This window comes from Acipenser ruthenus, chromosome 2 (assembly GCF_902713425.1).
Source record: "Acipenser ruthenus chromosome 2, fAciRut3.2 maternal haplotype, whole genome shotgun sequence".
Lineage (NCBI taxonomy): Eukaryota > Metazoa > Chordata > Actinopteri > Acipenseriformes > Acipenseridae > Acipenser > Acipenser ruthenus.
In genome coordinates, this window is record NC_081190.1 from 70,564,198 (window position 1) to 70,586,768 (window position 22,571).

The 22,571-nt window shown below is 38.4% G+C and overlaps 2 protein-coding genes across 4 annotated transcripts in view; one reads left to right on the forward strand and one right to left on the reverse strand.

The window, feature by feature from the left end:
• Positions 1–12,089, forward strand: part of LOC117408542 (nuclear factor NF-kappa-B p105 subunit-like) — a 39,096-nt gene extending 27,007 nt beyond the window's left edge. The window contains exons 14-24 of the mRNA XM_034013617.3: positions 16–213; positions 1,971–2,112; positions 2,807–2,921; positions 3,830–4,031; positions 4,466–4,635; positions 4,806–4,908; positions 6,340–6,473; positions 7,258–7,324; positions 7,479–7,645; positions 8,992–9,151; positions 10,886–12,089. Of these exons, the coding sequence (XP_033869508.3) occupies positions 16–213; positions 1,971–2,112; positions 2,807–2,921; positions 3,830–4,031; positions 4,466–4,635; positions 4,806–4,908; positions 6,340–6,473; positions 7,258–7,324; positions 7,479–7,645; positions 8,992–9,151; positions 10,886–11,088 (1,661 nt within the window). The 3' untranslated portion in view covers positions 11,089–12,089. The remainder of the gene's footprint in view (positions 1–15; positions 214–1,970; positions 2,113–2,806; positions 2,922–3,829; positions 4,032–4,465; positions 4,636–4,805; positions 4,909–6,339; positions 6,474–7,257; positions 7,325–7,478; positions 7,646–8,991; positions 9,152–10,885) is intronic.
• A 401-nt stretch (positions 12,090–12,490) lies between these two features.
• manba (mannosidase, beta A, lysosomal) overlaps positions 12,491–22,571 on the reverse strand; it is a 44,520-nt gene continuing 34,439 nt past the window's right edge. For 2 of the 3 annotated variants that reach the window (XM_034013619.3, XM_034013618.3), the window contains exons 15-17: positions 19,141–19,283; positions 18,197–18,451; positions 12,491–17,356 (exon numbers count right to left, since the gene is read on the reverse strand). In XM_034013619.3, coding sequence (XP_033869510.2) covers positions 17,132–17,356; positions 18,197–18,451; positions 19,141–19,283 — 623 coding nt within the window. In that variant the 3' untranslated portion in view covers positions 12,491–17,131. Of the gene's footprint in view, positions 17,357–17,554; positions 17,603–18,196; positions 18,452–19,140; positions 19,284–22,571 lie in introns of all 3 variants that reach the window. The other variant, XM_034013620.3, reaches the window with a different exon arrangement.

Consider the following 22,571-nt stretch of genomic DNA (forward strand, 5'->3'; position numbering starts at 1 on the left):
TTCCCAATGTTAAAGCTTCGAAGGGCCCTGCAGATGATGGCGATGACAGTGACTTGGATGATGATAGTGAGGCCCAGGGTAATCCGAGGATTAGCTGCCAGGAGAAGTCCGAAGACCTGCAGAAAGACCCTGAGGAGGAGAGTACATCAGATGGAGTGGATCAGGGCCCTACCGAAGATTCACTGAAGACGGCAGAAGCTGAAAGCAGTGTCAGTAAGTACATCCATAACCTTAGATTAAACTGGTAAAAAAAAAACTAGTAGACAAAGATTGTCAAGTGGACTAAGAGATTTTTCAATATTTAAAATAGGGCTTTCAGTTAAGCCTCCAAATAGCAATCGATAAATTGGGCACACAAAATCGAATCATTTGAATAAATATCGATGATTGTACCGCCCACATACATTATCTCGCTATTCCTCTCCCCGCAACGTGATTATTTTATTATTATTGCTGTTATAGTAAAAGCTTGTGCACAACAATTGAATGCGAGGGGTAATTATGTCTTGGTGGCGTTAGGAGAAGAAAAAAAAACAAAACGCAACATTCGCAACAAACTAAAGTAAGTTTAAAATACTACAATGTTACTAAAATATTTTTTCCAGACAGATTACAGTACAGTACTAATTTATTTACATGTGGATACACCCATAAAGAAATTGCAATACATTTTACAGTTATATATAGTATTAAAATGTGAGCAGGGGGGGAGGCAGGGGGGGTAATACACTATACTTATGATATGCTTTTTTTTGTAATGGCTTCAGTGAGTCTTGCAATTTCTTTATGGGTGTATCCACGTGTAAATACATTTCTAATAATAGTGTCTCCTAATGACACTTAAGGAATAAAGTGTGTTATTTTGCGTTTTATTCATTCATGTGGCAATACTAACATTTACTTCAAGTTATTTATTTTCAAGTTATTTAAAATATGTCTTCATATTTTCAATTCATGAAAGAGTTTTAAGCTAGGGTATTTGTATATGTTCAAATATATTAGGCTCGTAGCAAACAAACAAATACATAAAATACAACCCACAGCTAATAACTAAACCCCACAACAATCATGTAGAAAAGTTTTTGTTTTCAGTTGATTGACATTCACAGTAGCCAATTAAATCATAGGATATGCAAACTTAAAAACGCGATTGGCTATTACGTTAAAAATGCTGTCTGATGGTTGACAGAGAATTTAATTGGCAGAGGTTTTCTATGACTCTGTTTGAGTGACAGAGGTTTTCCGTGACTCGAAATTCGAGTGACGGCGGACACAAAATACAAATGATACCTGATACAAATAATGGCTGACATAAAAAACACATGAGGGATGACAGAAAAAATGATTGAGAAATGACGACTGATCGCCAAACTAAATGATCCATGACAAAGAAATTCCTGATAACTGACACTGAGACGTGAGAAATGACGATGTCCTAATATGGACACCGTACTGTTGTCCTGCGTGGATTCGAGGCAGCGCGCTTTTTTTTTTTTTTTGTTGACGTCGAACACACAGAGGGGCGTACTTACAAAGCATTTTCAAAACTGGTTAGCTGGTAGGATGGGACCAGCAAATCAGATGCTAGTTAACACGAGCAGGAAAAGAAGAGCACGCCCACTGCTTGTCTGGCAGAAATACTGTAAATAGCAAGGCAGGGCGTTCGGTGCAGTTTCGTTGATAAACTTAAATAATGTTATTAACTATGCGCGTTACAAAAATGAAGTATTGAATCTGTTATCCAGTGTTTATATCAATGTATATAATGAGGAATGAAATCGATCTAAAAATCGATTTTTGATTTAATCGTAGCAGCCTTAATTTAAAATGTAATAGTAAGTTGTTTTTTTTGTTTGTTTTTTTATAAATATAAAAATATTCTGCCACACTTATTTTTTGTATGAAACACACTTTAGAATATTTTCCCTGATGATGTCCCTGAAGTGTTTTTTCTCTCTGTCTCTGTCCAGACCTACTATTCACTGAAAAGGCTATACAGCTTGCTAAGCGACATGCGGACGCGCTCTTTAATTATGCCGTCACTGGTGATGTGAGGATGTTGCTGGCTGTTCAGAGACCCCTCATGGCAATTCAGGATGAAAACGGAGATACGTAAGTCAGAAAGGTCACTTTCCTCGAGCAATCAATTGAAGAGGTTAGGGTTAGGGTCAAGTTTCTGTTCTTAGCTGAATTTGATCTTACCTGCTGCTCTTTTGTTAAGAGACTTAGCAATTGATGTTCATATTTTTAAAATATTATATACAGAATGATATCACTGTCCACAAGGATAAACCTGTAGTGCATCATTTCCAATGGATAATCCGTTACCATTCTATCCCAAAACATCAAAGCTTCAGCACCCTTGTGTCCAGAGTGCTGTACATGCTCCAGACTTCACACACTACTCTAAACTACCTTCTGTTAAATAAAGCCTGACATGTCATGTGACCAATGGTGATCTTATTCATTCCATGGTAGTCTTTGGTCATTTAAGAAATCCTGCAAGGCTAAGGTCAGTGCTTACATAATTATACATGCAAATTGTAAATACTTTCATATTGAAATTAATTCTTAATACCATACATTTCTAAGTCTGAGCACTACGATGACAAGAAGCTATTCTGCAGTGGGACGTTGTTCTTTAATAAAATATTTTGAAGCGGGGACAATTACATATTCACCAGTACCAAGATAATTAGTTGGTAATCACATAACCATAAAGTAAAATGAACACTGCATGCTTTTATGTTGATAAGAATTGTGCATATGTACTAAAGAGAGTTGTTCTTTGTTTTATGCATTCCAGTGGCTTGCACCTTGGTGTTATCCACCACAGATCTGAGACTGCTAAAAATCTTGTTGAAGTGATTTCCAGTATTCCTGGGGAGGATGTGATCAACATGAGGAATGACCTCTACCAGGTACCTCTAACAAGTCAGGAGTTTAATACTATTCTGTCAGATCTCTGACGCAAACTTTTTTTTGTTGAATATTTTGTTAAGGTCTGCAGGAAAATTAAAAGGTAGAAGTCTTTAATTACTGTAAATACTGTATTACTTTAAATTAACGCCGCTAAAAACAGCAGCGGCGCTTATTCAAGGACGGTGGTAATTAGAAGTACTATGGTTTTCGAAAGGCGCAATTTTTTATAGCGTTTTCTTACGGTATTTGAGGGAGGCATATATTGAAGTGTATTTCTACGGATATAACTTGATCAGGATGGTGAAGAAGTTCTACAACTTTAACTGAAAGCTGTTGGTCTCGCAGATCAGATCAGCGTTTGACTAGATGACGTCACATACCAGTGTAGCGTGGAGAGGGAAATAATAACAAGAGAGAATGTCAATTCAACACAGAGGAGAACTTTTTTTTTCTTTTTTTGTGGTGCTGTATTTACTCCTGCATCAGTATCAGTACATAGTGTTGTGTACCTAAGTTATTCTTTTTTTGTTTGGGGTCCATAAACTTTACAGTAAAATACCAGTATGCTCCAGTGTGTAGTGAGGCACTTATTCATGGCCGGTGCTTATTCAAGGGCAGCGGTAATTCAAAGTAATATGGAAACTTAACACAGCATTCAAGTTAACTGGTCCTTTTGTTTTTCTTGCAACCAGTGGTATTTTGTGTTTGTTTATCAGATTTTTTTTCTTCTGTGTCCTGGTTTGCAGGTAATCTTTTTTGTTTTAATAAGAAAACAATATTGCTGCTATATGTGTGTTTTTTATATAAATACTGAATTAAGGGGTTTTAACAGTAATAACGTTCATGGGGTACTAGTAAATGAAACATTTGCATCATTTAATGTCTATTTACGTGTTGTCTTTCACAGACTTCTTTACACTTGGCCGTTATTACACAGCAAGCAGACGCCGTGGAAGCTTTGTTAAAAGCCAATGCCGATTTAAGTCTCACAGATCGCTATGGCAACACAGCTTTACACCTCGCTGCCAAGCAAGGGGATTCTGAGATTCTGAGCCTTCTACTCCAACACCAGGAAGCAGCTAAACTGATTAATCTTCCTAACAGTGAAGGTACTGAACACAGGGAATGTTTTAGAGAAATCCATTTTGAGTCAGACGTTCTTTGGATTACCAGGTCTAAGACTACAAGATGTATTTACAAGACCTTCAGATGCCTGTCTATGGAGTTTTGGACTTCCTTAAAGTCCCTTTCTTTTAACATTTCTAGAAAAATATTTTCTTTTAAACCCCTTTTAGAAAAAGACACCTACAATGTTTTTAATACAGTCACATGCATTTATTTTCACAGTACATATGAAAAAAAAAAGACATTATCAAAGAGCTAGGACAGCCCTGACTGAGCATTTGCACATCAACACTAATTCTATACATTCAACAGTGTATGTGCTCCTTTTCGCCATACCTATCTGGACAAGTTGGAACGAGATAACTCTCAGTGGGTAAAAATGTTATTAGCTTAATCCAACCATGCGCTTTGTTTGTAGGTTTGAATGCTCTTCATTTGGCGGTGCTGGCCAATAGCTTGCCGTCTCTTAGACAGCTTATCTCTTATGGAGTGGATGTTGATGAATGTGAGCAGAGTTCCGGTCGAACTGCACTACACCTGGCAGTAGAGCAGGAGAACATCTCTTTAGCTGGAAGCCTTCTCCTTGAGGTAAGATAACAAATTTGCATTTATGCTCAATCATGAAATCTACTGTAAACCACAGTTTTTGGGTGAAAGTGTGTAATCGTGTTTAACAGTTGGAAAGATTGTGAAATAAAATATCTGTATGAAAGCGGTAATGCCTTTTTTTAAAATTTCATTATGAATCCTTCTTCCAGGGCAGTGCTTATGTGGATTCCTCTACATACGATGGGTCTACTCCACTCCACATAGCAGCTGGAAGGGGCTCCGTCAAAATGACTGCGCTTCTTATGGCAGCTGGTATGTTACTCCCAGGGTTTTGGTGTGTACTCCACTCTGACCATAATAGTGACGTTTACAGTAGGGCAAGCAATCACGTGTGTGTTATGAATATATATTAAAAAAAAAAAATCAGTCTGGAGTAACCTGTCCTTATGCCTCTCTGTATGTGTATGGCGAATGTGATCTACATTCCCACAATACTGATATCTCTAATTATAAATGTAAAGCTGTAGCAAGGATGTGTGCAACAATTATGAGAACATTATTGTAACTAGCTTCACACGAGTAGGCCTTATAATTGTGCTGAACAGCAAAGAACCAGCACCAGTAAAACAATACCCTGTTCATTAACAGTGCAGTAACATTCATGCAACAGTTAGAGAAGCAAGAAGAGTGTGTGCTTATGTCGGCTACAGAAACTATGAACATGGTTTTGAAAACGATATTTTAAAGTCATTTTTAAAGAGTAAGTAGCGGGGTTCCAAAAAATATAACATATGCCCCCATGTGTTGCTACAACTGTTTAAAAAACATACCTGTAATTTTTCTTTTCATTGTTACCATCCTGACAACTTTGTACACTTACAACATTTAAAGTCTGTTTCAAAGCTCTTTTCGAAATGGCTGCTCTAGTGCACTGGGGTTTGAGATCTCTAAATCACAGCAGGAATTAAAAAAAAAAACAAAAAAAAAACATATACGTGCTCTGGCTTTTCTGTTCCATAACACATCATGGATCATTATTGCTGTGTTACCTGTTTGACAATGTGGGCAATAATCCTTACACTATCAGTGCACTAAAGCAGCCATTTTGAAAAAAGCTTTGAAACAGACTTAGTTATAAGTGCAAAATGTTGTCAGGATGTTAACAATGAAAAGAAAAATTACACGTTATTTAAACAGTTGTAGTAACATGTGGGGGCACGTAACGCTATATTTTTCGGAACCCCGCTACTTGCTCTATAAGCTATCCCTTTAGGTCAAATACCATTTCATAGATTTTTACAGAGCATGATATTGTTTTTTTTGTTTTGTTTTTTTTAATTCTCCAATAATGCTAGTCATCTCCAGTTTAATCAGATTACCCCCATCTTAATGCTTTTACTTTTTCACAAATGAGCCTGTCCGCCACACTTTCAGTGTTGGACGAGAAGGCACGTTTCCAGAAAAAATAAAAATATATATATATATACAATTCTCCCATAACCCTCAACAGTGTCTTCATTGATAGCTGCATTATGTAATAGGTGAGTGAGTAACAAAATTATATTTAATTCGAATTCCCCTTCTGAAAGAAATCAGATTGAAAAGAAAAGAATGTAACTTTCAGCCGACAGGCTTTTCTTTGGAAATGCAGTTTAACTCAAAGAATGATGAGTCACTCCACCCACCCATTGTGGTGGTCTCCCTAGCAGTTTATGAACTGTTCTTTATATGACTTTTCTTCAGGAGCAGATGCACATAAAGAGAACTGTGAACCCCTGTATGACACTGATGACAGAGACTATGAAGAGGAGGAGGGGGGTGAGGATGAAGGGTTTGTTCCAGGGACCACCCCTTTGGACATGGCACTCACTGATGAGGTACAGTATGTTTAACAAGCTTACATCCCTCACTAATGAAGCACGGAGAAGCCACGACCCACTGAAGCATGAATAATCGTATTTAATCGTGTCTCTCTCTATATATATATATATATATATATATATATATAGTCCAGAACTTTTATCTTTGGTTTTCTTCAAGAATTACAGAGTTAACTTAGCAGTATGCTTTGGGTCGACAAATATCTGGTATATTTGCAGGCCATTAGGAAAAAAAATAAAATCGATAACACGATGGGAAAAATTTGTACTGCAGCAATCACCATCTTCAGCAAGTAGCACCACTTCCAATGGTCACACTCCAGTTACATGGCAACTTTATCAGAAGCATTTTTAATAACTGCTCACTGGAAATATTCCAATCAATTACATAGGAAAAGACTACTACTAATAATAATAATAATAATTAACACGTGCACCCCTTTTTTTTTTTTTTACTGATTTTGTTTGTTCTCAATTTATTCAAATAAAAATACAGTTTTAAAAACGCTATTTTGTACACTAATTGTATAGAGAAACTCATAGGCAATGTTATTATAATGGAGGACTATATTTTGTAGAACGTTCATTTTAGAGTGCTTATGTAGAAGGAACATAAAAATGAAAAACAAAATACATACAGTTAAAATAAATAAAATAACAGGCATTATGCACCATTTGGATGAAATACCTAAACAGTTTGTAATGCCTGCTGTGTCGGGTTTTCTTGCTTACATATACTTCCAGTCTTGTTTATGCCTCTCTTCATTCCCCTTTTACACAGATCTTTGATCTACTGAATGGAAAACAGTATGAACCAAAGTTAAAGTCTTCCAGTTTGCCACCACAAGGTAACTATTTCCATAGTTTAGTTGAAAAAGCTTGTGTGGATGACACACTCAGTTTTCAGTGTACTATTCTCTAACACAGAGTTAAGTTTTGCATGAAATTAGGTCACTATGAGCCTTTTTTTCTATTTCACCAAATGCTATTTGTCCTTCTAAGGTGATATGAGTGATCTCAGTGAAGAGGCAAAGCAGGAGCTGTACAAAGTCCTGGAGCTTCCTGGTCAGAGCTGGGAGGTCCTGGCACAGCGGCTAGGATTAGGAGTCCTAAACAGTGCCTTCAAATTAAGCCCATCACCAGCCAAAACACTGCTGGAGAGCTACCAGGTTTGTAACCACACTCACTACTTACATCAGTTTATTTTTTTCAGTAAGCATCTTGTTCCTTAAAGGGGATAGGAAACACTTTTCAGTTTGTAAGTGATAAAATAGATGGGAAAGCAATGTAATCTCTGGTTTGTTTTTATTGTTTTTGATTGCTATATGTCAAATGAGCCATTTTAAATTTCGCGGTCTATCAAACTGTAATCCTGGTTGGAGAAGGCAGCGGGAGAAGTGTGTGAAGTGATTTCCTCTCGTGCAAATTGTTTGGAAAATGTCACATTTTAACATGAGATTCAGAGCTTTGTAATTGTGACTTACTGATGATGATTTTGTACAATGTTATTATAACAAAGTAATGTATATACAATTTACAAGTAGCTTTTACATGAGTTGTCCGGTTTGCAAATGTACTTCGTAGTAAATGCACTTGGCATCAGTGACCTGGGGCTGGTTGTACTGTAATGGGATCAAAAAACACGATTGTTTCCCAGCTCATTTTTAGCCCGATCATGAAAAGGGTTTTTGTACAAAGCTAATTTTATCATCAGATCTTTGAACAGCATTTGTGATGACTAGGGAGAATGAGTATTCATGCATATGTACGATGCTTTATGCTTCCGCATACAATAAGTGACAATAAAGATTCAAAGGTGGACAAGAGGTTGTTTTAGCAGTGCCATTTTGTGAGAAAGAAACTATACCCATGGGGAAAAAATAATAAAACATTAATAATAATAATAATAATAATAATAATAATAATAATAATAATAATAATATGTAAACAACTTATTGTTTAATTTAAAACATTAAAGCTGTTTATATGTGTTTAATACCTATGTCCAAGACAGATCTAAACCTAGGTGTGCTGAACTATTCCCTTTGGACAACACACTGAGAAGCTGATTTGCACATTCTACATTTCAAGTATTGTTAAAGAGAAGGGTCACTGGGGCTTTGTAGGATCAGTCATAAATGTGCAACATATGTGTGCATGCCATTACTTGGTATAGATATCCGCATATTCTGAGTGTTGTGTCATTGAGCGTTCATGTTGCATGCAAAATGGTGTTGCAGTGTGAAACTAAGAAAGCGCCACAGAACAGTCAGTGACATGTTTTTTTTTTTTTTTTTCATTCTTTAAACCTGTATAGGTGCTTGAACTGTGACTTTCTTTCAATTTAGTTCCCTTCTCATGAATTCAGCCTGTGTCAAGCCATAGTGTTTCTGATACAATTATTTGGGGATGCAGTGCTTTTCAATCTGTCTTCAAGTACTTGTGACAAATGCATAACTTCTTAAACATAACTATTTTCTTTGGCATTTTTTCAATTTCATTTTTATATCAACAGGTTTCTGGTGGCACTATAATGGAGCTGCTAGATGGTTTAAAATCAATGGGTAACTCTGAAGCTGTTGAAATTGTTCAGAAAGCTTTGTGTAGTGCAGTGCATAAGAAGAGCGAGGACACCCCTGTTGCAGACTCGCCTGCTCTTGCCGAACAGCAGACAGGTAAGGAAAATCATAACTGGTTACCACAGACTACTGTATATGCAAACAAAATGTTACTATTGAATTACTGAACTTAATACGGAAAATAGCTAATTTAAAAACTGCTGCAAAACCAATGAGACATAAAGTCACAAGTTTTTCCATATCAGCCTTAGTAGGGGTGTGCTGTTCAGCAGAGGAAGTAATAACCGGAACTACCATAAGAGCTTTTCTTTCACAAATAATACTAATAGCAATTGATATTTAAAGGGACTCATTGCATATTGATACCAACACTGCAGTGAGGCAGCCTTGGAATTGAGAGCTTGATATAATTGGTTTGCATGTTCCTCCTCCCAGTGTCCTTTCTTTGCTTGGGGTCATGCCAGCGCTGTGCAATCTGCAGTCAGTTTTTGCAGGGCCCCAAATGTCTACAGTCATATTCATAAATATTTGGTAATATTCCAGGGATATTTGGTAGTTTGTCTTAAAGGACACAGTAGTTATAAATAGGCCAATCATTAAAACAAACGTTATTACACCATCGGAAATAAGTAATGAGGTACTTTATCAGAATATGATACTCAACTATAGCAAGAGTTAGTGTGTTTTGGCTGGCAGCCTCTTTCTATAGTTTGTTATTAATCGAAACTTTCCAGTTTTTTTTTTTAGTTTTTTTTATTGTTGCTCTAAGCTGCCCACACTTTTGTTAATAATTTCCATGATGTAGTTTGGCATAAACTTGAGATGGTTAACTTTTTAAAATAAGTTTTCATTTCTTTCGGATTGCACCTTCAATTATTATTTTTTTCTCGTTTGAGGAAACAGAAACCTATCTTGGAACTGCACTCAAGTTAGAATTACATTTATTATAACTTCAGTATGTTTGCACTGCTTACAAATGATTGCAAACGTTTTAAAATGACATAAAAAAAAATGTAAATATATATTAAATGCATCACTGCTTTTAAAGCTACTGTATTCGCTGTTTACTTTTCTGGTCATTATTGAAAGTACTAGTTTTCATTACATTGGTTGATAATCAATCGTGAATGAGTATTGATCAAATATAGCAATTAAAACTAATTTGTATATAGGGAACTGCTTTTAAAAATAAAAAAAAATCCTGGGTGTAACTTTTTCAACCAATGTTATCTGCTACCAAGGGACTGTCCCATTGACTTTCAGTTGCCAAACCCAGTGATATCTTTCCTGGTATCCTATTAGATTTATAAGTATAATGGGGGAACCCTGCTAAAGAACACAGGTAATCCAGTGCTTTTAGGGGAAATTTTACAGTAGACATTAAAGGCAGTTTAGTAAACCAAAACTTGTACATGAGTAATTTTAAAAACTCTGCTTTGTAAGCAAGAAAGTTTTAAAATATTCCTAGCAGATCAATTTTTTTTAGTAGTAAGCATGTTGGTACTGTCTTGTTATGGTGTATGACTGCCAAGTTTACATTTGTTAATGTGTAAACCATCTGCAGTAAACTAAATGGCAATAAAAAATAACCATTACAAAACACAGGGATTAAAATGTATTTCATATTTAGTAGTAAGCAGTTTACAGGTATGTTATGTTAATGATTCCGTAACAAAATCTGAATCTGCTGGACTCATCACAGTTAGGTGATAGTGTCTGAATATTTTGTTGAATCGCAAGTACATTAAAAACTGCTGAAAATGTGCAATTCAACATTATTGTCCTCTATTTTGCTTGATTATGAATGTCTCTTGTTTATTGTTTTCATAGGTGTCCAGCTTCCAAATCGACTGCTGGATCTCAAGAACTACAGCAGTGAAGACAATAGCGCGTGTGACAGTGGGGTAGAAACATCTTTTAGGAAGTTTAGCCTCTATTCTTCCGAATCGCTGAATTGTACTCCAGAAGAATTGGGACTGTCTGGAATATCCAAGGTCCCTAAGCAAGGCTATGCTGTTGAGGGAGAATTATAACATGACAAGATAGTCTGTTTTCAATCCATAACAGAAGTTTTGGAGCTTTGTTTGGTTTATTTTAAACCATTGCGGTTTTAATAAAATGCTTATTTATCTCCAGACGAGCAGCAGTTCAGTCCAGTTTGCAGTTCTTGCGTCTCGCGTTCAGTGCATTCGCTGTCCTCCAAGGGGTTGTTGGCACAATTTTACTTTTTCAAAATTAATGGATTTCTAAGAGACAAATACCAGATAATCCTGCCTAATTGACTACCAACCGATCTTTGTTATTAATATAGTCAAATGGCCTTTTCCTTTAATGATCTAAACTTAGGAATTGACCATTTTCTTTTTTCTGGCCTTCAAATTGAAAATATTATTGTGCTTTAATAACTAACATTTTGTGTTTTTCATTAAATTAAATGTGTTGTATTGCAGGGATCAGAGTTCCACAGGTACAGAAATAAATAGATAAATAGATTTAAAAAATATCTGTGCAGTCATACAAAGCATATCACAGAAGCAGAATATTGTGGCTGACTGACATTGCCATACAGACAGTCAGCCAGGCAAATCTCATACAGTTAAATGTTGTTTTAACCATTTATCTTAATGCTAGTGTTGTCAGGACATACATTTTAATTATAACAAAAATTGCAGTATTATAAACATATTGTAATTCAAAGATATTTAAGCAGATAAACTATTGTGATCTTCAGTAAACTCCACGAGATGAAATAAAACATTTTCTGATTAAATGAATGTTCTTTTATCTTTGACATCTGTGATATAAAACCATCTATGACTACCAGGCAACTCCTAAAATGTGTTTAGTGTTTGCCTGTAGAGTACTTTTTATAGAGTACAGTATACACAGTGCAAGCAGTTTATGAGGTCACTTAGGTTTTTTAAACAGTTAAAAAAACAAATTCTGCAATGGACAGAAATTGAAAAAAAGTGTTTTGCAAATAAAGAATAAGTTTAAACAATTTAAGATTCTTTTTTTTTTTTTTTTTTTAAAACTACAGGAGTTCATTTTATTTTGTGTTTTTTAAGCCTTAGTACTGCAGTATCACCTCTGTGCTTTACGTACTGTATTAGTTACTGTGATAATGTGTACATTTCTATAAGATGTGCCTTTTAAATATGCATTGGTTTGTCGGGATTGGTGCAGTCAGGCGTTATGAATTAACTCAAAGAGTTTGTATAGTTTGTTATAATATTTTATGTAGATTAGTGTGTTAGTTTAAACTCTTGTAGTACAGAGCTTGCACTACAGCCTTGTTATATTGTTTTAGCCTTCTAAAAGAAATGTGGCCAAGTTACCTTATTCACCATGCTTTTTAAATATATTTATCCCCCTGCCATTGAGTGAACCCAAAATCCACAGTACTGTGGTATAACATGGACAAGGTTTCAGATGTTGATATTGTATTGCTTTTTTTATTGCATTTCCAAAAATGGTTTCATTCTTCAGTTTTATTCTGTAAATATATGCAGAAGTAGTAAGCTTATGTATACTACTTTAATTGTTTTAATCTTGCTTTACAGTGGCATAATTGTAATACATTTTTATAATAAAAGAAAAACAAAATGTACTTGTCTCAGAAGTCTTCTTCCTACATATCCACAGCATGCTACTTTTCTAAAATCTACATACAGTGAGTCAGCTTAATATATATATTATATACCAAGATACTATGAAGCTTAATATATATATTGTATACTAAGATACTATGAAATACTAATCATGCTCTGAAAACCAATAACTTCTGCAAACATGTTTTGAGGAGTTGTTACTTTCAATAATACATATAATTTATTCTTTAACCTTTAATAAGAACCTATTGCAATTTACATCAAATTTCCAAGGGGGTCCTAATAATAATAAATGTCAATGGAACTCACTGGGCATAGCCTGGTGAAGTAGTATCAATTAATTCATTCATTCACTAAATTTAGTTTCAGCACACAAAATTGTAATAACTTGTTTTGTAACTACTAGCTTCATGACAAGGTGAAGTATTAATTGAATACAATTGATTTCTGTACAACACATTATTAAACCACACACAACACCAACAGTATAATTGTATTTTGTTTTATTGGTTTGAGGTATAAAAGTTGTAAAACGTTGGGTTATTATTATAACTGGTTCCCTGAAGTAGAAATGTATCCATTACACAATGGGTTAATGTATTCTGCCCTATTCAACTGAACACTACCAAAGCTACGTCTTACACCCGCGACGTCGGCATACCAGTCTCTACATGCAGGACAGCGTTTAACGTCATACATTTTCTTCAGCCTACTGCATATAATGTATGGAGCGACCAAAGAATTGTAATGGATAAATTTCTATTTCAAGGAACCAGGGTTGTGATAATATCCTAACGTTCCCTTTCAAGTAAGAAATGTATTCCATTACACAATGGGTATGTATACCCAAGCCGTCGCAAGGACATGACTTGCAGAACAGCCAATTTAGAGAGACTTGATGGCTTGCCATACTTATAAAGCATGGTAACGTTCACAGAATGCATAATTACCTCATGCATATGCTTCTGAATCTGGCTGAGACGCCACTGTCTGCACTCTGGTTCCAAAGGCAGGGTCCTGAGGATCCAGGACATTAAGCCTGGAAAACCTTGTGAAGGTATGGCCCACACCACTGCATTGCAAATGTCAGATACCGATGCACCCTAAAACAACGTCCAAGAGGTAGCAAGACCCCTAGTGGAATGACCTGTGACCTTCTCTGGAGGGGGTAAGTTGGCTTGCTCGTAAGCAATCTTGATTGTCTCCACGATCCAATTGGACAGCCTCTGTTTTGATAGAACTTAACCATGCTTCTTAGCTCCAAAACATAAAAACAGCTGCTCAGATTGCCACCAACTTTTTGTCCTGTCAACCTAATATGTTAATGCCCTAACCGGACAAAGCCTATGGAGCCAACGCTCCTCATCTGTCTGGAATGGTGGAGGAAGAAAGGCCTCTAATTCCACAGACTGATTGACATGGAAGGTCGACTGGCATTTGGGCACATAGGTCGGATTCGTACGGAGTAAGCCCATAGTCCTGGACTCCGTAAAAAACAAACAAGCTTTTGCCACTGAAAATGCCTGCATCTCACTCACGCATCTAGCGGAGGTGATGGCAAGTAAAAACGCTCTTCAGAGCCAGGTATTTAAGCTCTGTAGAACGCAGAGGTTCAAAGGGTGGTTTTGTGAGTGCACGCAGCACCACATTTAACCGCCACTGAGGAACTTAGTCCTTCAAAGGAGGCCAAAGACTCCGCACCCATTTCAGGAACTGGCCAGTCAGAAAATGAGCCCCTGGGAACACCGAGTCAATTTTAACATGGCAAGCCGAGATGGCTGCCAAGTAGACCTTCAGAATCAAGGTGGATTTATCCTCATCAAAGATGTCCTGCAAAAACTGCAGAATGATTAGCATGGGGCAAGTCGTGGGATCAGCCTGATGTGCCAAACACCAAGTCTGGAACATGCCCCACTTGTATCCATACTGAGAGCGCACAGAAGTAGCTCTCACATTCTGGAGAGTCAATACGACTCTCTCCGACAAGCCTAACTGGCTGAACAGGAGCCGTTCAGGGGCCAGACCCAAAACTGTAGGCTCGATGGGTTTGGGTGCCTGCGCCTGGCAGAGCAGGTTGCGGTGCATGGGCAAGTGCCAAAGCTGGTGGCGCAATAGCTGCACCAGTGTGGAGAACCATGTTCTCCTGGGCCGGTTGTGTTGTCCGTCCTGAACAACACGTGCCTCCCCTACACCTCCTGGAAGAAACTCTGCAAGGCCAGAAAAACTGCCTGCAGCTCCAGGACATTTATGTGTAGCCCCACCCAAGAGGGCTGCCCCACACCTTGCGCTCCTCGTCCATTCCACATGGCACCCCAGCATGAGACGGAGGCGTATGTGGTGATCAGCTCTCGTCTGGTGATACTGCCCAATGCCACACCTAGACACAGGTGAGCTGGCTGTTTCCACCGTGAGAGGGCCTCCATACAGTGTCAGGACACCAACAGGCGGAGATGTGGTTGCAAGAGGGGATGATTCACCCTGTGACTGAACCATGCTTGTAGAGGGCACATGTGGAGAAGACCCAATGGAAGGGTCTGGGATGCTGCTGCCATTAGGCCCAGAAGCCTCTGAAAGGTGACGACCTCCCGTGACACGCCGGGCTGAAACAGCCTCAGGCACGTGTGGAGCCTCTGGATTCTGTCATCTGACAGAGTGGCGATCATGCTGCTTGAGTTCAAGCAGGTTCCCAGGTAGATGGTAGTCTGGGACGGTACCAGCTGTCTTTTTGACAAGTTTACTGCCGGACCGAGCCTGTCGAGGTGAGCGGTCACCAGTTCCATGTGCGCTACTGCCTGCGCTGGAGACTCGGCACATATGAGCAAGTCGTCCAGGTAGTTGAGCACTCCGATGCCTTGTAGCCTCAGGAGGGGTCAGGATAGCCTCCATGCACTTTGAAAAGGTGTGAGGGGCTAGAGAAAGTCAGAGCATGTTCTGCAAAACATTTGTTCCTGCGCTCGACCGAATGTCTGATGAGCAGCACACAGGTCTCACAAAAGGCGTGATCCTGGAATGCTTGCAGAGCATGCTCAATACCAAGACACCATATATTGTGCTAATCCTCTGAAGGGATAGGCTTCTTCCAAGTCATGCAAGAATGGAACCCAGGCATCGTTGCAGCAAAACTGTAGTCATGCGCACAGGTGGTACACTATGATGCATGGTGAAACACGGTGCAGGTGCACAGTACGTTTAGCACGGTACGGTGCAGTACGTCGGACGGAGGCACGGCACGGTGCGGCACAGTGTACTACCGTGCATGGTGTGGTACGGTGCACAGATGGTATTGGCAGGGCCTAAGCAAATTTCGCGTGACAAAGGCAGCAACACAGGGATGACAAGCCTTCACAAAGCGGTGCCGAAGCTGCCTGCTATTGTGGCATGGGCAACAGAGCAGAGCTCTCTAACTGTTGGGCTACAGCCTGCAAGTTAGTCTGTGCAGCCCGAGAGCTAAACACAGTGCCCATCCAGGAGCGCTGGCTTGCAAGCAAATCTGAGCCAGACTGCTTAAGCAGTAAACCGTGCGCACAGCACCTGGAATAAAAAAGGGAGAAACACAAATACAGCAGTTTCAACCACAATATATATTTAAACATAGTTTAAATTCACAATATGCTTGTAAAAAACAAGACAATAAAACTCCAGCTGGAGTTAAGGTAGAAATAATATTAATAATACTATGTCACCGATCTGTGGGTGCAGGAGCAGGCAAGCCCGCTGCTGCCGCTGGCAGAAGGCCGCAAAAACAGACTTGGTTAAAACACAAAAAATGTATTTAAACAATTTTTTGCCTCAGCGGTTTATCCCAAGGGGAAAAAACAAACAGAAATAAAATAAGACAGGCTTATCTGACTGCTTCTGGTCGAAGACAGTGAATTTTCACTCTCTCGAATGCTGGGTCACTTTCTTTGTAAGCTGAAAAGGCTGAATAGAAAATGGCATTGCGCGCCATCCTGCACGCAGTTTTTTCTTCTGTGGGGGCAGAGACAGGCGTGCCGACGTCGCGGGTGTAACAAGTGTTCAGCTGAATCGGGCATAATAGGTTAATAAAGTAATGGAATACATTTTGTACTTGAAAAGGAACTTTCAAATATAAACAAAAAGTGTGTGAAGAAAGGTAACAAAAATGTATCCAAATTTGATTAAAGCGATCTATAAATTTCGCTTTTGAACCAGTAAGAAGGAAAATGAATCAATATCAGGCACAACTGGCCTGTGATATTTCTCAAATCAATATACTTACTTTCTAATGAAAAACATTACATGTGAAAACCAGCTGAGCACATCATTTCTACTGGAGCTGTAAACAAAAAAGCTGGAGTCCTTTTCTTTTCAATTTTATTTAATTTATCAGAAAAAGGTTGACAAATTTCAATTGGAGTATTTATGTAAATGAAGCCAACAGTGCCATAAGATGATTTTCGGGCTCTTCAACAGTTCCGCATCAGGGCTCTTTAACAGTTCCGTATCAGTAAATGTTCATTAGTGAGCGCACTTGCAGAGATTTGGTCAGCTCAGAAGTACTCGTGGGCTTCCAGGGGAAAAATTTCACAGCCTTGGTTTTCTGCAACATTAGGAATCCATTGGTTTCAAAGCGTCCTGAGATGTCGCCTACGTCCAGCCAAACATACGGGGTAATGTTTGTTGTCTGTAAGTTGATAATGTACGCCTCACCCTCCTGCTTAACAGTGGCCTGAAGAAAAAGAGAAAAGCTCCTCAATAATACAGAAGCTAATGGTTTAAGGAAATCTACCATTAGAGCAGCAAAATATTCCTAAACTATTCCCAGCCGTAAATCATAAACTTTGAGGTCGAATTGTAAGAAATGAATGGACTATAGGGTGGGTGGCACTTCTAATACAGGCAAGATATTCTCTGAAATGTCTCTCACGATTCAGGCTTGACACTCCTCTTCCAACCGAGTCTCTGGAGTATAGACCTGAGATCAATTACAAGTGTAATTGTGTTATTTGTAATTACAATGTCATTTTAATTCTAGTTGAACCTTGGCACACATGCACAATTTTATTTTTAATTACCATATAATTGCTCAATTACAGTTCAATTTCACACCTTTCCTCATTCACAGTTCCATGTGTTTTACATTGAGTGAACACTCCTTGTATTTTCAACCACTTTTAGTGACTCCATTTGTTTGAAAAAAAACATTCTAATAGTATGCTTCTGTATTTGTACCTGGGATTAGTGCTTGGTAGAATACACAGAGTAAACATGTTAATGTGTGTATCTATTTATGTTACTTACAAAAGCACTGCGCTCACAGATCTCACTGCCATTTTTCCTTTCAAGACTGACCTGACCGGAGAGCCTTTTTCTAAAGAACTGGACTTTGACTAGACAGCAGAAAGTGTTTATGTTGTAGATGACCATGCTTTATATCCTTGCTTTTTTATGATTGCTCCTGTGAAAATATATTCCCATTGATGGCTGATGTCTTACACACTTGCATCCAAATACAGTTTTGTTTAAAATGGTTCTGAACTTAACCAAAAAAAAAAAAAACGGAACTTACAGAGAGCTGTGGTTTCTTCAGGCCCTCTGCATCTTTGAGTGAGGAGAGGAAAAGATAGTTGTCAGGTCCATACTGCTGCCCGTTTGCCTTCAGAGAGAAGGAGACGACGCAGCTCAGTCGGGTACAGTTCCCGCATCGCTTCAGCAGATCATTCACAGGCTCTTTGTAGATTGGGCTAGCGCTCCCAGCTTTGATCACCGCATCTGTGACACCGACACACACAGGTTCCATACTGCTCCACAGGTATGCTTTTACCTACCACAGAAACAGGCATGTTTTCTCCATTACTCACACTGGGTAACTAAGTGCAGGTTATTCCTCCACTTTAAATATGGAACAACTGTTATAGGGAGACTGGAGTAAATTGAACTGATTCTGGAAATACAAGGGGTGTGTCTGTCTGACAGTTATTTGACTTTCTCATATCATTTAGACATTTTCTTTATACAAAAATATGAAAGAAGCTAAAAGTTATTACATAGTTATGCTTTACTGTAGTGCATTAACAATTACATTTTGTTCTGTATGCATTTTTAAAAACTATTTCAAGAGACTTTAATACTGCAAAAATATAAGCCACTATTTAGGCATCCCCACATCAGCACCACTGCTTCATATTTTATCAACACCATTCACTTTGACCTGTGACCTAATATGGCAGCCATACTGGGGTCAAGTGACTTTTTGTTTTCCAGATGTTTACAAACCATTCAATCTGATATAACATTCCTCTTATATTACGCTACCGGGGGTTTGTTTCACCCAATGTTAACAACAAAATGCATCAAATCCTCTCAAAACAGTACAGTTATACAGCATGCCACTTACAATAAATATGAAGAGTATTATTGTTAGTAACCTTCTGACTGACCACCAGTTCACTGGCTACTTGAAAGTGGCTACTGCCTAAACATGAGGAGGGTCAGCAGATAATGTATACCTACCAGGAGTGAGAGTGCGAGGTCATTCTTTAAGTCAGACACTCCATAGATAATAAGCGTTTCTATATCTTCAAACCCCACCGGAAGGACTGGAGCAAAGAAGTTCTGTGCAAAATAATGGAGCATCTTCCACTTCCCGCCGTATTCTAAAAATAAACAAGTGTGGACAAGTGGGTTGTTATGGTACGTTTCTAATTTGGTCAAAGTTAAATTAATCTGGTGGTCCCCAACACAAAACCACCACATAATTAGGAACAATTCAGCACAATGCAGAAAGGACATAGATTTGGTGGGCACGGAGACGGCTTTATTTTCAGCATTTGCAGTGTACACACATTTTTCTTTGTGTTGTATGTTATGTATTTTGAAAATACCTGATGTCTATAATGGAGCAATGTCAAGCTAAAATTAGATTGCTGGCAGCTGTACAGCCGCTTCTGCAGCAAGGTGACATCACATCAGAAACTCGGCATAAGAATAGAGTAATGTCAAGTGACAGAAATGTAAGATACAGGCCATTCCTTAAAGCACAGTTAACAGCTGTCCATTACACAGCCACAAAAAATGCATGCGTGAGCAAACGTCTGTTAAAGGCTACTGCAACACACACCCCTAAACCAATTAAAGGATAAGCTTAATGAGCTGCCTATCTTACCCTATAATTAAGTCCTTTCATTAGCATTAGCTAAATCTGAAATTAAATTGTGGTATATTGCATAATTTGTTTGTCATATTTAGTTTGTGCCCAGGTCTGTATGTCCTTGTTTCCTTAGCCCTGATTTGTGTTCTGTTTGCATCACTGCCTCAATTTTTTTGACAAGGACAATAACAATACTTTTAAAACTAGTAAGAAACAACTTGGAACATGAAGTTAACTGCTTCTAATTAAACCCAAGTTGTTACATTTTATTTGCATAACATTTACATTGCTTGTTCATCAAATGGAGGCCACCTTCGCCCTGGTGCAAACAGAACAGAAATCTGGCTAAATGTTTCTGGTTGGGGTGGTGACACCTTGTGGTCAAGCAGTTGTAACTACAAGAAGAGATTCTGCAAAAATTTAATAAAAGGGTAAATAAAATCAGCCCTGAGGGAAAATCATAGCCAGTAATAACAAAGACAAAGGCTGCCAGTATTTAGGTCTGCTATGGTTTGAATCGTAAAAATAATTGCTACATTGTCCTTTATGTTTAATTAAACTAAAATTAAAATGAATTCTGTTGCCACTGCTCTCATATTAACAGCATTGTTAAAGAAAAGGTCTTGTAACCAAGAGGTCCCCGGTTCAAATCCCACCTCAGCCACTGACTCATTGTGTGACCCTGAGCAAGTCACTTAACCTCCTTGTGCTCCGTCTTTCGGGTGAGACGTAGTTGTAAATGACTCTGCAGCTGATGCATAGTTCACACACCCTAGTCTCTGTAAGTCGCCTTGGATAAAGGCGTCTGCTAAATAAACAAATAATAATAATAATAATAATAATAATAATAATAATAATAATAATAATAATAATAATAACAATAACAATAACAACAACAGGCTGGTAAATATGTCCTTTTACAAGTACAATGCTACATGTTCTCCTTTTACTGCACATTTCAACAGGCTGAGTAATACACATATGATATTTTAAACTATCCTGTAAGAATGCTGTTCAGATCAAAATAAACAGAAAATGACAAACAGCCTTTCAGGAGGGAATAACACCTGGATACACTACAAGGCTTACAAGAGACATTCTCTTTCTACTGGCGTACAGTCTTGATTAAAAGTTGATAAATGTACATAAAATAAATAAATGCAAAAGAATTTGCAAAATAATTATGTTTAAAAATATATATTGCTGCAAGATGGGATACAGCAACGATAAAGTAACGTTTCTTGAAAATATCACAGGGTTTTCTGTAACATTTTTATTAGGCTCAGTTTTTTGGGGTTTTTATTGTAATGAAGTGGGCAAAACTATTAAGCCAATTGTAAATCCTGGAATATACCTAATTGCTATACAATGTAACTTGTATCAGCTTGTGTCAGACTGCAATGACATTCCTATACTGATTCAAATGGTACTTGATGAGCCACACAAACACAAAAAAAAAAAATGCAAATCAGGAAAAAATGTCACCAAACAGTAAATCACATTATGAGTCATCGCCGTTCCTACTGAACCCTGAGTAATGGGTGTAGGAAGCACCTGCCAACTAAGCTACTACCAGGCCTGCCCGTGATGACTGCATCTGAGTTAACAGCCTGGCAAATATGTTCCTTTGCAAGTAGGAAGATAGGCAGCCCTTACAGCATTTTCATAATAAATTAAATAAGTCATATTTGGGACAGTACATTTACTCAGAGTGTGGGCTACATATCACAGGCATTTATTATGCTACAGCAACTGTATGTGTATGGCACTGAATCAAACTGACTAGTGCAGTGTGCATACTTTAATAGGAAATAATAATAATTTCCTTAAATGTACAGTCATGAAAAGACATGCCTACTACCTTGGTCTCATACTAGGTACTTAAATTGAAAAGCACAGTATTGATACTATAAAATCTAAATACGTGTAAGTATGTGTGACAGGGGAGATCTGTGCTGGCTATTGGGCTAATGCGTGATCCTGCGGGGGGTGGGGTCGGAAGCCCTTTTTGACCCGCCTGTCAATCATGGCAGTGACACATAGAGTGTGTCGCGGGGACCTCTTTGATTGGTTGAGGGACTGGTCTTGGGGGGGACGGTCGACCTCATAAAACGTACGCTCTTCTATTCCTTTGGTTAACCCAAGCAGGATATATGATCCAGCAGCAACTCTGGCCGGAGACCTGGAATAACCCTGAGAGCGAAAGTCTACGAACAAAGACAGCGTGAGAGAGAGCGAGAGAGCTGCCGGTTCAGGATACAGCAGCCGGTGGCAGTAGAGCCTAAGAAAAGGCAGCCGCTCGATTGGTTTTGTTATGTGCCCATACTGTTAGGTACAGTCCATGGGATGATAGTTATTTAGTTCAGGGGGACCGGGGCGGCCCCATGAAAGTATACTGAGGGAATAGAAAAGCGTGCATCACAGGCTAGCGGAGGCTACAAGACCCTGCTTAAAGAGCAGCACTTTTTCTTTGTAGTTTTATTAACAGTGTTTATTTTCCTTATGTGCTTATGAACTATTATTTCTGCACTTACAATACCTCAGGGTGATACTATTGATGGTAGCAACCCTGAGAGTGTCAACCCCAAGAAGCACCTCTGTGTTTGTCCTTACACACTGGGGATACCATTGGTGATACCCTACTGGCGGCTACTGCAACAGTCAGCATATGTTATTACAACTAAATAAGTCCTGTGCGCCTGTGTGGCATCTCAAAGACACTTTCTGACTCCTGTGTAATCACTGAACTACCCACACACTCTCTCACAGCGTGTAATTCAATTTTGCTAATCCA